Raw genomic sequence first — 13,657 nt, forward strand, 5'->3', positions numbered from 1 at the left:
GTTGAGCCACCTTCCCCATTTTATTTTTACTCCAAACGGGGGTGTACAATTGCTGAAGTTCATCCATGTGATCTTTAAATGTTTGCCATTGCCTATCCACCGTCAACCTTTTAAGTATCATTTGCCTGTCTATTCTAGCCAATTCACGCCTCAAACCATCAAAGTTACCTTTCCTTAAGTTCAGGACCCTTGTTTCTGAATTAACTGTGTCACTCTCCATCTTAATAAAGAATTCTACCATGTTATGGTCACTCTTCACCAAGGGGCCTCGCACAACATGATTGCTAATTAGTCCTTTCTCATTACACATCACCCAGTCTAGGATGGCCAGCTCCCTCGTTGGTCCCTCGACAGATTGGTCTAGAAAACCATCCCTAATACACTCCAGGAAATCCTCCTCCACCACACTGCTACCAGTTTGGTTAGCCCAATCAATATGTAGATTATAGTCACCCATGATTAATGCTGTACCTTTATTGCATGCATCCCTAATTTCTTGTTTGATGCTGTCTCCAACTTCACGACTACTGTTTGGTGGTCTGTACACAACTCCCACTAGCGTTTTCTACCACTTGGAATTTCGTAGCTCCACCATACCGATTCCACATAATCCAAGCTAATGTCCTTTCTTACTATTACATTAATTTCCTCTTTAACCAGCAATGCCACCCTGCCTCCTTTTCCTTTCTGTCTATCCTTCTTAAATGTTGAATACCCCTGGATGTTGAGCTCCCAGCCTTGGTCACCCTGGAGCCATGTCTCCGTGATGCCAATTACATCATACCCGTTAATTGCTATCTGCGCAGTTAATTCGTCCACCTTATTCCGAATACTCCTCGGATTGAGGCACAGAGCCTGCAGGCTTATCTTTCTAACACACTTTGCCCCTTTAGAATTTTGCTGTAATGTGGCCCTTTTTGCTTTTTGTTTTAGGTTTCTCTGCTCTCCACTTTTACTTTTCTTCTTTCTATCTTTTGCTTCTGCTCCCATTCTACTTCCCTCTGTCTCCCTGCATAGGTTCCCATCCCCCTGCCATATTAGTTTAACTCCTCCCCAACAGCACTAGCAAATACTCCCCCTAGGACATTGGTTCCGGTCCTGCCCAGATGCAGACCGTCCGGTTTGTACTGGTCCCACCTCCCCCAGAATCGGTTCCAAGTCTCAGGAATTTGAATCCCTCCCTTCTGCACCACTCCTCAAGCCACGTATTCATTTGAGCTATCCTGCGATTCCTACTCTGACTACCATGTGGTACTGGTAGCAATCCCGAGATTACTGCTTTTGAGGTCCTACTATTTAATTTAGCTCCTAGCTCCCTAAATTCGTCTTGTAGGACCTCATCCTGTTTTTTACCTATATCGGTACCTATATGCACCACGACAACTGGCTGTTCACCCTCCCAGACTAAAAGGAGAACTGATAAAGGTTGTTAAAATTATGAAGGGTTTTGATAGAGTGGATGTGGAGAAACTATTTCCACTTGTCAGGGAGTTGAGAATAAGGGAGCATAAAAATAAGATAATGACTAACAGATCAAATAAAGAGTTCAGGAGGAATTTCTTTGCACAGTGAGTGGTGAAAATGTGGAACTTTACCACATGGAGTGGTTGAAACAGATAGCATTGACACATTTAAAGGGAGGCTTGATGGAAACATGAGGGAGGCAGTACAGCGGGACCTGGGGGTACTTGTGTATGAAACTCAAAAGGTTAGTATTTAGGTACAGCAAGTGATCAGGAAGGCCAATGGAATCTTGGCCTTTATTGCAAAGGGGATGGAGTATAAAAGCAGGGAAGTCTTGCTACAGTTATACAGGGTATTGGTGAGACCACACCTGGAATACTGTGTGCAGTTTTGGTTTCCATATTTACAAAAGAATATACTTGCTTTGGAGGCAGTTCAGAGAAGGTTCACTAGGTTGATTCCAGAGATAAGTGGTTGACTTCTGAGGAAAGGTTGAGTTGGTTGGGCCTCTACTCATTGGAATTCAGAAGAATGAGAGATGATCTTATCGAAATGTATAAGATTATGAGGGGGCTTGACAAGGTGGATGCATAGAAGATGTTTACTCTGAAAGGGGAGACTAGAACAAGAGGGCATAATCTCAGAATAAAGGGCCGCCCATTTAAAACTGAGATGAGGAGAAATTTCTTCTCTCAGAGGGTTGTGGATCTGTGGAATTCGCTACCTCAGAGAGCTGTGGAAGCTCGGAAATTGAATAAATTTAAGACAGAAATAGACAGTTTCTTAAACAATAAGGTAATAAGGGGTTATGAGGAGCGGACAGGGAAATGGACCTGATTCCATGATCGGATCAGCCATGATTGTGTTGAATGGCGGAGCAGGCTCGAGGGACCGAATGGCCTACTCCTGCTCCTATTTCTTATGTTCTTATGTTTTAAGGGAATAGAGGGATATGGGAGCTGCTGGGAAGAGGTAATTAGGGTAGGAGGAGGCTCGTGTGGAATATAAACATCGGCATAGACCAGTTGGGCCGAATGGCCTGTTTCTGTAGATTCTATGTCATTCTAGTCTTCAATGGGGACTGGGGAGGGGGAGAGGAGTGTATTTTCTTGATTGGGGAGGAGAAAGAGTGCCCACACTGAACGGGGAAAGGAGTGGGAGAGAGGAGAAAGACTGCTAATATGGGCAATGGTGGGGGAGGGGGGAGCGGGAAAGAGTGTTCTTATTAACTCGGAGGTTAGGAGGATGAGAACATCCCTGTGAAGGGTTGGAGTGCTGGATGGGAACGAGTGGGCCTGAAATCATGATTGCTGTTCTGATCTCATTGCCCATTCAGGTCTGGGCCCTCCAGGATAATAGTGCTGTGATGTTGGAGGAGTCTTGGTTCCTGTGTGTTTTCACATCTCTTTGTGTGGTTTCTTTCCCAGGTGTATGCGATATTGGTGAGTCACCCGCCTGGTCCAAGTGACCACCTCACTCCAACTCCTGTATCCTACACCGCTGGCTTCTACCGGATCCCTGTGATTGGCTTGACAACACGCATGTCAATATATTCCGACAAGGTAAGAAATGAGCAAGAAATCTGGGCCACTCGGCCTGTCATTCAGTGCCTTGAAGTGGAGATAATCGCTGTATTTTTCACCTCAGTTCTTCTCACCCTGTTGAAACGAGTGGGCAGAAATCAGAGAATCCTGTCTTGTTTGTTTTTAATCTCTACTGAAAGTTTCCGTTGCTCGCTGAACATTAAATGCAAATTGCATGCATTACACATTGATAGGTGACTGATTCTCAGAACCACCTGCACATGGTTCAAGAGACATTCCAAACTGGGTATCACCATGTTATATACAGGACTGACGAAGCTTCCTAAACTGCGTTTCAGTTCACATTCTGGGGAGCTTCAAGTACCACTCACAATCTGAGACAGGAGAACGCTTCCAGCCGCTGGGTAATCCTTCCCTCACCTCTACCTTCAACGTCTCTCTTTGTATCACAACCTTTCTTGTCCCTCTCCGTTTTATTGATGCAACTGTGCTTGGTACTCCTCTGAAGCTTCCCCACTTGTTCTTCATAAGCCGTGAGTGGACCAGTCAACACACTCTTCCTTCTCCACCCATTTTATATGCGACTTATTTGAACCCCTCGATTAGGTTTCAGCTTGTGGCTTACTATTTACTGGAGGATCAGCCATGATCTAATTGAATGGCAGTACAGGCTTGAGGAGCTTAATAGCCTATTCCTGTTCCTATGCTATCTCTTCATATATAAACCTTCCAAACCTCTTAATTAGACTTAAGACTGATTGGATTCTCTGGTATCGGTTCTATGCGTAAACAACACAACCCATCCATTAGATGCTAATCTGTGACTCGTTCCCGGGTGTTACGCATGCAAACCTCACCAATGTGTAAGACTTGCTACTAGAGGGCACACTTGTGGGAGACTGAAGGGTCACCTGTGCACCCTGGGCAAGTAGGTATAAAAGGCCATCTACCAGGCTGCTGCCTCACTTTGGAGTTACATTAAAGAGACCAAGCTCATAATGGTTTGAGCTTACAACACAGTCTAGTGGTGTTTTTCTGAACTTAACAACTGGCGACGAGTTACAGATCACAAACTTTCACGCGGTAATGGCTGCTGTTGGTATTCTTGAGAGATTTGTTGAGAGTGATGATTGGGAAGCCTTCGTTGAGCGTCTCGACCAGTACTTCGTGGCCAACGAGCTGGACATGGCTGAGTCGGCGGTCAAGCGAAGGGCGATTCTCCTCACCGTATGTGGGTCTTCGATATATGGCCTCCTCAAAAATCTGCTGGCACCGGACAAACCAACGGACGGACAGAGCTGTGCACGCTGGTTCGGAAACACCTCGAGCCGAAGGAGAGCATCTAAATGGCCAGGTATCGCTTTTACACGCACCATCGCTCCGAGGGCCAGAACGTGGCGAGCTTTGTCACCGACCTAAGACGGGACAGTGCGAATTTGCCAGATCTTTGGGGGAAATGTTGCGGGACTTTTTCGTGCTTGGAATCGGCCACAAGGTCATTCTTCAAACTGCTGTCTGCCGAATCCCTGGATCTGAGCAAGGCCATCCCGATAGCCCAGGCTTTCATATCCACGAGCCACAGCACACAACAGATATCTTCACAGTATCGAAGCTCACCGGCAAGTACTGTGCATAAAATAACACCTTCAGCAGGCAGAATTGTACATGGTAGGGCCTACACTACCGCAGAGGCCAGGCCTGGATGAATCATAGGCCACTGTGGGGTATGAATGCGTATCCATTAACACCATGCTGGCGCTGCGGGGGCAGTCATAGAGCCCATCAATGTTGATTCAAGCACTATGTGTGCAAGGGCTGTGGAACAATGGGACACCTCCAGTGAATGTGCAAACGACCTCTGACTCACCATGTGGCAGAGTCAGCAGAGGATGACCGATCCAGCGCGGACCACGCTGAACGAGCAGGAGAGGCAACTCAACCTGAGGATGAAGAGGAAGTGTATGGGGTACACACCTTCACCACCAAAAGCCCTCCGATAATGTTAAAAGTTAAACTTAACGGCATTCCAGTCTCCATGGAATTGGACACGGGGGTGAGTCAATCAATCATGAGCCAGAAGGCTTTTTGAGAAACTGTGGGGCAACAAAGCACAGAGGCCGAAACAGAGCCCGATTCACACAACGCTGTGCACTTACACCAAAGAACTCATACCTGTTATCGGCAGTGCGGCAGTGAAAGTATCGTACGATACTTTCATGATTTATCACTATGGATTGTACCAGGCGATGGCCCAATGCTGTTCGGCAGAAGCTGGCTGGGAAAGATACGATGGAACTGGGACGACATCAAAGCTCTGTCTTCGGTGGATGACGCCTCGTGCACCCAGGTGCTAAACAAATTCCCGCCGTTATTTGAGCCAGGCATCGGCAACTTCATAGGTGTCAAGGTACAGATCCATCTTGTTCCTGGGGCATGGCCCGTTCATCACAAGGCCCAAGCAGTCCCATATATGATGCGAGAGAAAGTCGAGATCGAGCTGGACAGACTTCAACGAGAGGGAATCGTATCGCCAGTCGAGTTCAACGAGTGGGCCAGTCCAATCGTGCCGGTGCTAAAGAGCGATGGGACGGTCAGAATCTGCGGGGACTACAAGGTAATGATCAACCGAGTTTCGTTACAGGACCAGTACCCACTACCTAAAGCGGAGGACCTATTTGCAACGCTAGCAGAGGGAAAGTCGTTCACCAAGCTAGATCTAACCTCTGCTTACATGACACAGGATCTGGCTGAACCGTCAAAGAAATTGACGTGCATCAACACGAACAAAGGACTGTTTATATACCACATATGCCCCTTTGGGATTCGCTCGGCTGCGGCCATCTTCCAGAGGAACATGGAGAGTCTGCTGAAATTGGTTACGCGCACCATGGTGTTCCAAGATGATATCCTGATCACTGGTCGCAACACCACTGAACACTTGCACAACCTGGAAGAGGTTCTAAAGCGACTGGACAGAATGGGACTCAAGCTGAAACGCTCCTAGTGTATTTTCCTGGCACCAGAGGTCAAATTTCTGGGGAGAAAGATTGCGGCAGACGGCATCAGACCCACGGACTCCAAGACTTAGGCCATCAAAAATGTACCCAGACCACAGAATGTAACGGAGCTGCGTTCATTCCTGGGACTCCTCAACTATTTTGGTAACTTTCTACCGGGGTTGAGCACTTTGCTGGAACCCTTGCATTTATTGCTACACAAGGGTGATGACTGGGTTTTGGGTAAATCTCAAGAGGCAGCCTTTAATAAGGACAGAAACCTGCTATGCTCTAACAACTTACTTGTATTGTATGACCCATGTAAACATTTAGTACCAGCTTGTGATGCGTTGTTGTATGGGGCCGATTGTGTGTTACAGCAAGCAAATGAGTCAGGCAAACTGCAACCAGTTGCATATGCATCCAGAAGTTTATCCAAGGCTGAAAGAGCCCACAGTATGGTTGAGAAAAAAGTGTTAGCATGTGTATACGGGGTTAAGAAAATGCACCAATACCTATTTGGTCTCCGGTTCGAGCTCGAAACCAACCACAAACCGCTTACTTCACTGCTCTCAGAAAGCAAAGGCATCAACACAAATGTTTCGTCCCGCATCCAAAGATGGGCACTAACATTGTCTGCATATGACGATGTAATCCGCCACAGACCAGACACTGAGAACTGCGCTGACGCCCTCAGTCAGCTGCCATTGCCCACCACCGGGGTGGAAATGGCGTAACCCGCAGACTTGCTTCTGGTAATGGATGCTTTTAAGAGCGAGCGGTTCACCCGTCATGGCTCGCCAGATCATGACCTGGACTAGCCAAGACCCTGTGCTATCACTAGTAAAAAGCTGCATCCTTAATGGGAGCTGGTTGGCGGTTCCTAGGGAAATGCAAGATGAAATTAAGCCGTTCCACTGACATAAGGATGAATTGTCCATCCAATCGGATTGTCTCCTATGGCGGAATCGTGTGGTTTTGCCAAGAAAAGGCAGGGAAACGTATATACGCGACCTACACAGTACCCACCCAGGCATAGTCATGACGAAGGCTATCGCCAGGTCGCACATGCTAGTCAGAGTAGGAATCGCAGGATAGCTCAGAAGAATACGTAGCTTGAGCAGTGGTGCAGAAGGGAGGGATTCAAATTCCTGGGGCATTGGATCCGGTTCTGGGGGAGGTGGAACCAGTACAAACTGGACGGTTTGCACCTGGACAGGACCGGAACCAATGTCCGAGGGGGAGTGTTTGCTAGTGCTGTTGGGGAGGGGTTAAACTAATATGGCAGGGGGATGGGAACCTATGCAGTGAGACAGAGGGAAATAAAAGGGAGACAGAGGCAAAAGATAGAAAGGAGAATAGTAAAAGTGGAGGGCAGGGAATCCCAAGGCAAAAATCAAAAAGGGCCACATTACAGCAAAATTCTAAAGGGGCAAGGTGTGTTAAAAAGACAAGCCTGAAGGCTCTGTGCCTCAATGCGAGGAGTATTCGGAATAAGGTGGACGAATTAACTGCGCAGATAGCAGTTAATGGATATGATGTAATTGGCATCACAGAAACATGTCTCCAGGGTGACCAAGGCTGGGAGCTCAACATCCAGGGGTATTCAACATTTAGGAAGGATAGACAGAGGAAAAGGAAGCGGGATGGCGTTGTTGGTGAAAGAGGAAATTAATGCAGTAGTAAGGAAGGACATTAGCTTGGATGATGTGGAATCAGTATGGGTGGAGCTACGGAATACCAAAGGGCAGATAACGCTGGTGGGAGTTGTGTACAGGCCACCAAACGGTAGTAGTGAGGTTGGGAACAGCATCAAATAAGAAATAAAGGATGTGTGCAATAAAGGTACAGCAGTTATCATGGGCGACTTTAATCTACATATAGATTGGGCTAACCAAACTGGTAGCAATGTGGTGGAGAAGGATTTCCTGGAGTGCATCACGGATGGTTTTCTTGACCAATATGTCGAGGAACCAACTAGAGAGCGGTCCATCCTAGACTGGGTGATGTGTAATGAGAAGGGACTAATTAGCAATCTTGTTGTGCGAGGCCCCTTGGGGAAGAGTGACTATAATATGGTAGAATTCTTTATTAAGGTGGAGAGTGACACAGTTAATTCAGAAACTGGAGTCCTAAACTTAAGGAAAGCTAACTTCGACGGCATGAGGCGTGAATTGGCTAGAATAGACTGGCAAATGATAATAAAAGGGTTGACGGTGGATAGGAAATGGCAAACATTTATAGATCACGTGGATGAACTTCAACAGTTGTACATCCCTATCTGGAGTAAAGATCAAATAGGGAAGGTGGCTCAACCGTGGCTAACAAGGGAAATTAAGGATAGTGTTAGATCCAAGGAAAAGGCATATAAATTGGCCAGAAAAAGCAGCAAACCTGAGGACTGGGAGAAATTTAGAATTATGCAGAGGGGGACAAAGGGTTTAATTAGGAGGGGGGAAATAGAGTACGAGAGGAAGCTTGCCGGGAACATAAAAACTGACTGCAAAAGCTTCTATAGATATGTGAAGAGAAACGTAGGTCCCTTGCAGTCGGACTCAGGTGAATTAATAATAGGGAACAAAGAAATGGCAGACCAATTGAACAAATACTTTGTTCTGTCTTCATGAAGGAAGACACAAATGACCTTCCGGATGTACTAGGGGACCGAGGGTCGAGTGAGAAGGAGGAACTGAAGAATATCCTTATTAGGCGGGAAATTGTGTTGGGAAATTGATGGGATTGAAGGCCAACAAATTCCCGGGGCCTGATTGTCTGCATCCCAGAGTACTTAAGGAGGTGGCCCTAGAAATAGTGGATGCATTGGTGATCATTTTCCAACAGTCTATCGACTCTGGATCAGTCCCTATGGACTGGAGGGTAGCTAATGTAACACCACTTTTTAAAAAGGGAGGGAGAGAGAAAACGGGAAATTATAGACCGGTTAGCCTGACATCAGTAGTGGGGAAAATGTTGGAATCAATTATTAAGGATGAAATAGCAGCGCATTTGGAAAGCAGTGACAGGATCGGTCCAAGTCAGCATGGATTTATGAAGGGGAAATCATGCTTGACAAATCTTCTGGTATTTTTTGAGGATGTATCTAGTAGAGTTGACAAGGGAAAACCAGTGGATGTGGTGTATTTGGACTTTCAAAAGGCCTTTGACAAGGTCCCACATAAGAGATTGGTGTGCAAAATCAAAGCACATGGTATTGGGGGTAATGTACTGGCGTGGATAGAAAACTGGTTGGCAGACAGGAAGCAGTGAGTCGGGTTAAATGGGTCCTTTTCGGAATGGGAGGCAGTGACTAGTGGAGTGCCGCAGGGATGAGTGCTGGGACCGCAGCTCTTCACAATATACATTAATGGTTTGGATGAACAAATTGAGTGTAATATCTCCAAGTTTGCAGATGACACTAAACTGGATGGCGGTGTGAGCTGTGAGGAGGATGCTAAGAGGCTGCAGGGTGATTTGGACAGGTTAGATGAGTGGGCAAATGCATGGCAGATGCAGTATAATGTGGATAAATGTGAGGTTATCCACTTTGGTGGCAAAAACAGGAAGGCAGAATATTATCTGAATGGTGGCAGATTAGGAAAAGGGGAGGTGCAACGAAACCTGGGTGTCATGGTTCATCAGTCATTGAAAGTTGGAATGCAGGTACAGCAGGCGGTGAAGAAGGCAAATGGTATATTGGCCTTCATAGCTAGGGGATTTGAGTATAGGAGCAGGGAGGTCTTACTGCAATTGTACAGGGCCTTGGTGAGGCCTCACCTGGAATATTGTGTTCAGTTTTGGTCTCCTAATCTGAGGAAGGACGTTCTTGCTGTTGAGGGAGCGCAGCGAAGGTTCACCAGACTGATTCCAGGGATGGCTAGACTGACATATGTGGAGAGACTGGATCAACTGGGCCTTTATACATTGGAGTTTAGAAGGATGAGAGAGGATCTCATAGAAAAGTATACGAATCTGACGGGACGGGACAGGTTAGATGCGGGAAGAATGTTCCCGATGTTGGGGAAGTCCAGAACCAGGGGACACAGTCTTAGGATAAGGGGTAGGCCATTTAGGACTGAGATGAGGAGAAACGTCTTCACTCATAGAGTTGTTAACCTGTGGAATTCCCTGCCGCAGAGAGTTGTTGATGCCAGTTCATTGGATATATTCAAGAGGGAGTTAGATATGGCCCTTACGGCTAAAGGGATCAAGGGGTATGGAGAGAAAGCGGGAAAGTAGTACTGAGGTGAATGATCAGCCATGATCATATTGAATGGTGGTGGAGGCTCGAAGGGCCGAATGGCCTTCTCCTGTACCTATTTTCTATGTTTTTATGACTCCGAATTGGAGTCATGCACACACCAGTGCAACACTTGCTCACAGTTGTGCAACACATCCTGGGAGGCCGCACTGAGCCTGAGGTCATGGCCCTCCAAACTGTGGTCTAGGGTCCACGTAGGTTTTGCTGGCCCTTTTTCTGGGAAAGATGTTTTAGTAGCAGTGGACGGTTACTCGAAATGGATTTAATGTATAATAAGGTCATCATGTATGTCCACTGCCACCATTGAAAGCCTCAGGGCCATGTTCGCCACCCATGGTTTGCCTGACGTCCTTGTTAGTGACAATGGACCATGTTTCACCAGCTCGGAATTCAACAAGTTCATGACCTGCAGTGGCATTAAGCATGTCAGGTCTGCTCCATTTAAGCCCGCATCCAATGGTAAAGCGGAACGGGCAGTCCAAACCATCAAGCAGAACTTGAAACGCGTAATGGACGGCTCCTTGCAGACCCGGTTATCTTGGGTCCTGCTCAGCTACCGGACGCACCCTCACTCGCTCACCGGAGTTCCCCCTGTAGAATTGTTAATGACGAGAGCACACAAAACCAGGCTCTCCTTAGTTCACCCGGATCTCAATGATCACGTCGAAACCCAGCGGCACCAGCATAACGTGTACCACGATCGCGCGGCTGTATCGCGTGTCATTGAGTTTAATGATCCGGTGTTTATTCTCAATTACGGTCATGGTCCCAAATGGTTTGCTGACACTGTTTTAGCCAAGGAGGGGAGTAGTGTTTGTTGTTAAACTGTTGAATGGGCAAACATGCAGAAAGCACTTGGATCAGACCAACTTGCGATTCACTGACAACCAGGGACTATCTTTAACCCGTCATTATATTTCTACCTGTGACTCTCCCTCAGGCAGAGAAACACCACTTGACACACCATATATTTTAGGCTAAACTACAAATTGGTTATTGCGAGAAAAAGAAATATGCACAGAAACAAATTAAATCAGCTGTTGAAATAGCAAGGCAGTAATTCAGTCTCTCAGGTACTTAAAAACGTTTGCTAACACTGACATATTATAGTGTTCAGAGATTATTTCAACCCTCCTTATGAACATGTCTTATAAATCTGTCATCTGGCCTCGTCCACTGAATGGTGAAACTGGCAAAAATGTTTGTGCTGATCCCGGCCCGAAACTCTGAAGTGTCACTTGAGACAGATCAAAGACACACTGGGGCATTGGGACTGTCAGAGTCACATGATGAGCAGACCGTGTTCAGGCCTTGTATACCTAGGAATGGCTAAAGGCAGGAGACAGCTGTTGCCCCTGATACAGGAAATGCCAGACTTACTACTAAATAGCTATCTTATACTGGTCTTTACAGTAGTGGATGAGGATAAAATACTAGCGATACAAGGAAAAATAAAAATACATCAAGGGGAGGAACTTACTAGATTCAATACAAGTATAGAAAATGTTAATACTAAAACTAAGGAGATTAAAGATGGTCTGTGAAAATGGCCACCATGCTGCACCCTTTGTTTCTGATTGGTCCGCTTGGAGGATAAGCCACACCCTGAAGTTTCATAGGAACGTGTAACTGGAACCGCCCATCCCAAGGTCTCATTGACTTTGCAAATTGTAACTCGATCCACTTTGACTTCCTGAAGCGACAGAGGACAGAGCTCCCCAGAAAACAGCAAGGGCCAGCCAAAGTGCCTTACCCCAGTCCAAGTGCATGCCTCCCCCAGCCGGTGCCTTACCCCAGTCCAAGTGCATCCTCCCCACCCACCCCACCATAGATGGGGCAGGCATTGTGTGCAGATTGTTAACAGGTTTATTGGGTATGAAGTGAATAGTGACAGTTGTGACTTCTGGATATCATCCACTCCAATGATGTCCCTTGTAGGGGGTTGTAGGAACGTGATCCGTCTTCCCCCCCACCCGTGTCTTCCCCCACTCTGGTCTCACTCTCCCCCCAGCTTCTCTCTTTCCCCCCAGTCTCGCACCCTCTATCTTCCCCCAGCCCCCACCCCCAGCCTCTCTCGCCCTCCAGCCTCTCACCCTCTCTCTCTCCCCCCTCAGCCTCTCTCTCGCTATCGGGCCCACACCGGCCACTCTCGGTCCTAAGACCGCCGCTATCGGCGGGGTGGAGGAAGAAAGTCGGCGAGAGAGCGAGTTGGGGCCTAGCAAGTCCTGGAGGGGAGAGGAAGAGAGTCAGCGAGGGAGTGAGTCGGGGCCGAGCGAGTTGTTGACGAGTCCTGGAGCGGGGGAAAGACAGTCGGCGGTGGAGAGTCGGTGCGAGTCAGGGCCTAACGAGGGAGAGTCCTCGGGGAATCAGTGGCGGAAGAGAGTCGCGGCCTCATTGGAGTCTCGGGCCTCGGGTCCTGCTTCTTGGCACCACGTGGAGGGAATGATTCGGGGCCCGGCCGGGGGTGGGGAGGGTGGCAGTGTGGAGTTTGACATGGGACGGGGCTTGTCGCCTGTCGGTTAAAAAAAATGTGCAGTACGGGTGGTGGGGGTGGGGGAGAGGGGGCTGGATGGACGGCTGTCTGTCAAAAAAGTACAGTACAAATAGTTACTTTGATTAAAGATAGACAAATCTCCAGGACCCGATGTATTTCAACCCCAGGGTATTGAAAGAGGTAGGTGAGGAAATTGTTGCTGCGTTAGTCATGATCTTCCAAATCTCTCTCATCTCAGGAATTATCCCCTTAGATTGGAAAACCATTATTTCAGAAGGGTAGGAGAGCCAAAGTAGGAAATTATATGCCTATTTGTCTAATGTCTATTGTGGTGAAGTTACTACAATTGGCTTTTAGCGTCAGTGACTGAGCATTTGCACAGTCTGAGCTGATCAAAGAGAGCCAGCATGGATCTGTAACAGATAAGTCATGTTTAACGAACCGAGGTGAATTTTTTGAGGCAGTAACAAACGTGGTGGATAAGGGAGTGTCTATGGATGTTATTGATATGGACCATTCAATAAGGTTCCTCATGAGAGACTGTGAACAAAAATGAGAGTGCATGGAATTGGAGGCAATCTATTGACATGGGTAGGGCATTTGTTAGGAGGTAGGAGACAGGGAGTAGGGACAGTGACTAGTGGCGCCCCCAGGGATCTGTACTGTGGCCTCAGCTTTTCACTATATTTATAAATGACTTAGATGAAGGAATAGAGAGCCACGTACCCAAGTTTGCTGTGACATTAAGTTAGGTGGTACAGTAAATAATGTAGAGGGAAGCGGAAAGTTGCAAAGGAACCAAACCTGATGGCTTGCATCCTAGGGTCTTAAGAGAAGTAGCGGCAGGGACTGTGGATGCATTGGTTGTAATTTGCCAAAATACCCTGGATTCTGGGGAGGT

The 13,657-nt window shown here is 47.2% G+C and overlaps 1 protein-coding gene across 1 annotated transcript in view; it reads left to right on the top strand.

The window, feature by feature from the left end:
* Nucleotides 1-13,657, top strand: part of LOC139232955 (glutamate receptor ionotropic, NMDA 1) — a 395,631-nt gene that overhangs the window by 33,606 nt on the left and 348,368 nt on the right. Inside the window, exon 2 of the mRNA XM_070863452.1 lies at nucleotides 2,892-3,026. Coding sequence (XP_070719553.1) covers nucleotides 2,892-3,026 — 135 coding nt within the window. The remainder of the gene's footprint in view (nucleotides 1-2,891; nucleotides 3,027-13,657) is intronic.

Source organism: Pristiophorus japonicus, chromosome 20 (genome assembly GCF_044704955.1).
Source record: "Pristiophorus japonicus isolate sPriJap1 chromosome 20, sPriJap1.hap1, whole genome shotgun sequence".
NCBI classification, from domain to species: Eukaryota; Metazoa; Chordata; class Chondrichthyes; family Pristiophoridae; genus Pristiophorus; species Pristiophorus japonicus.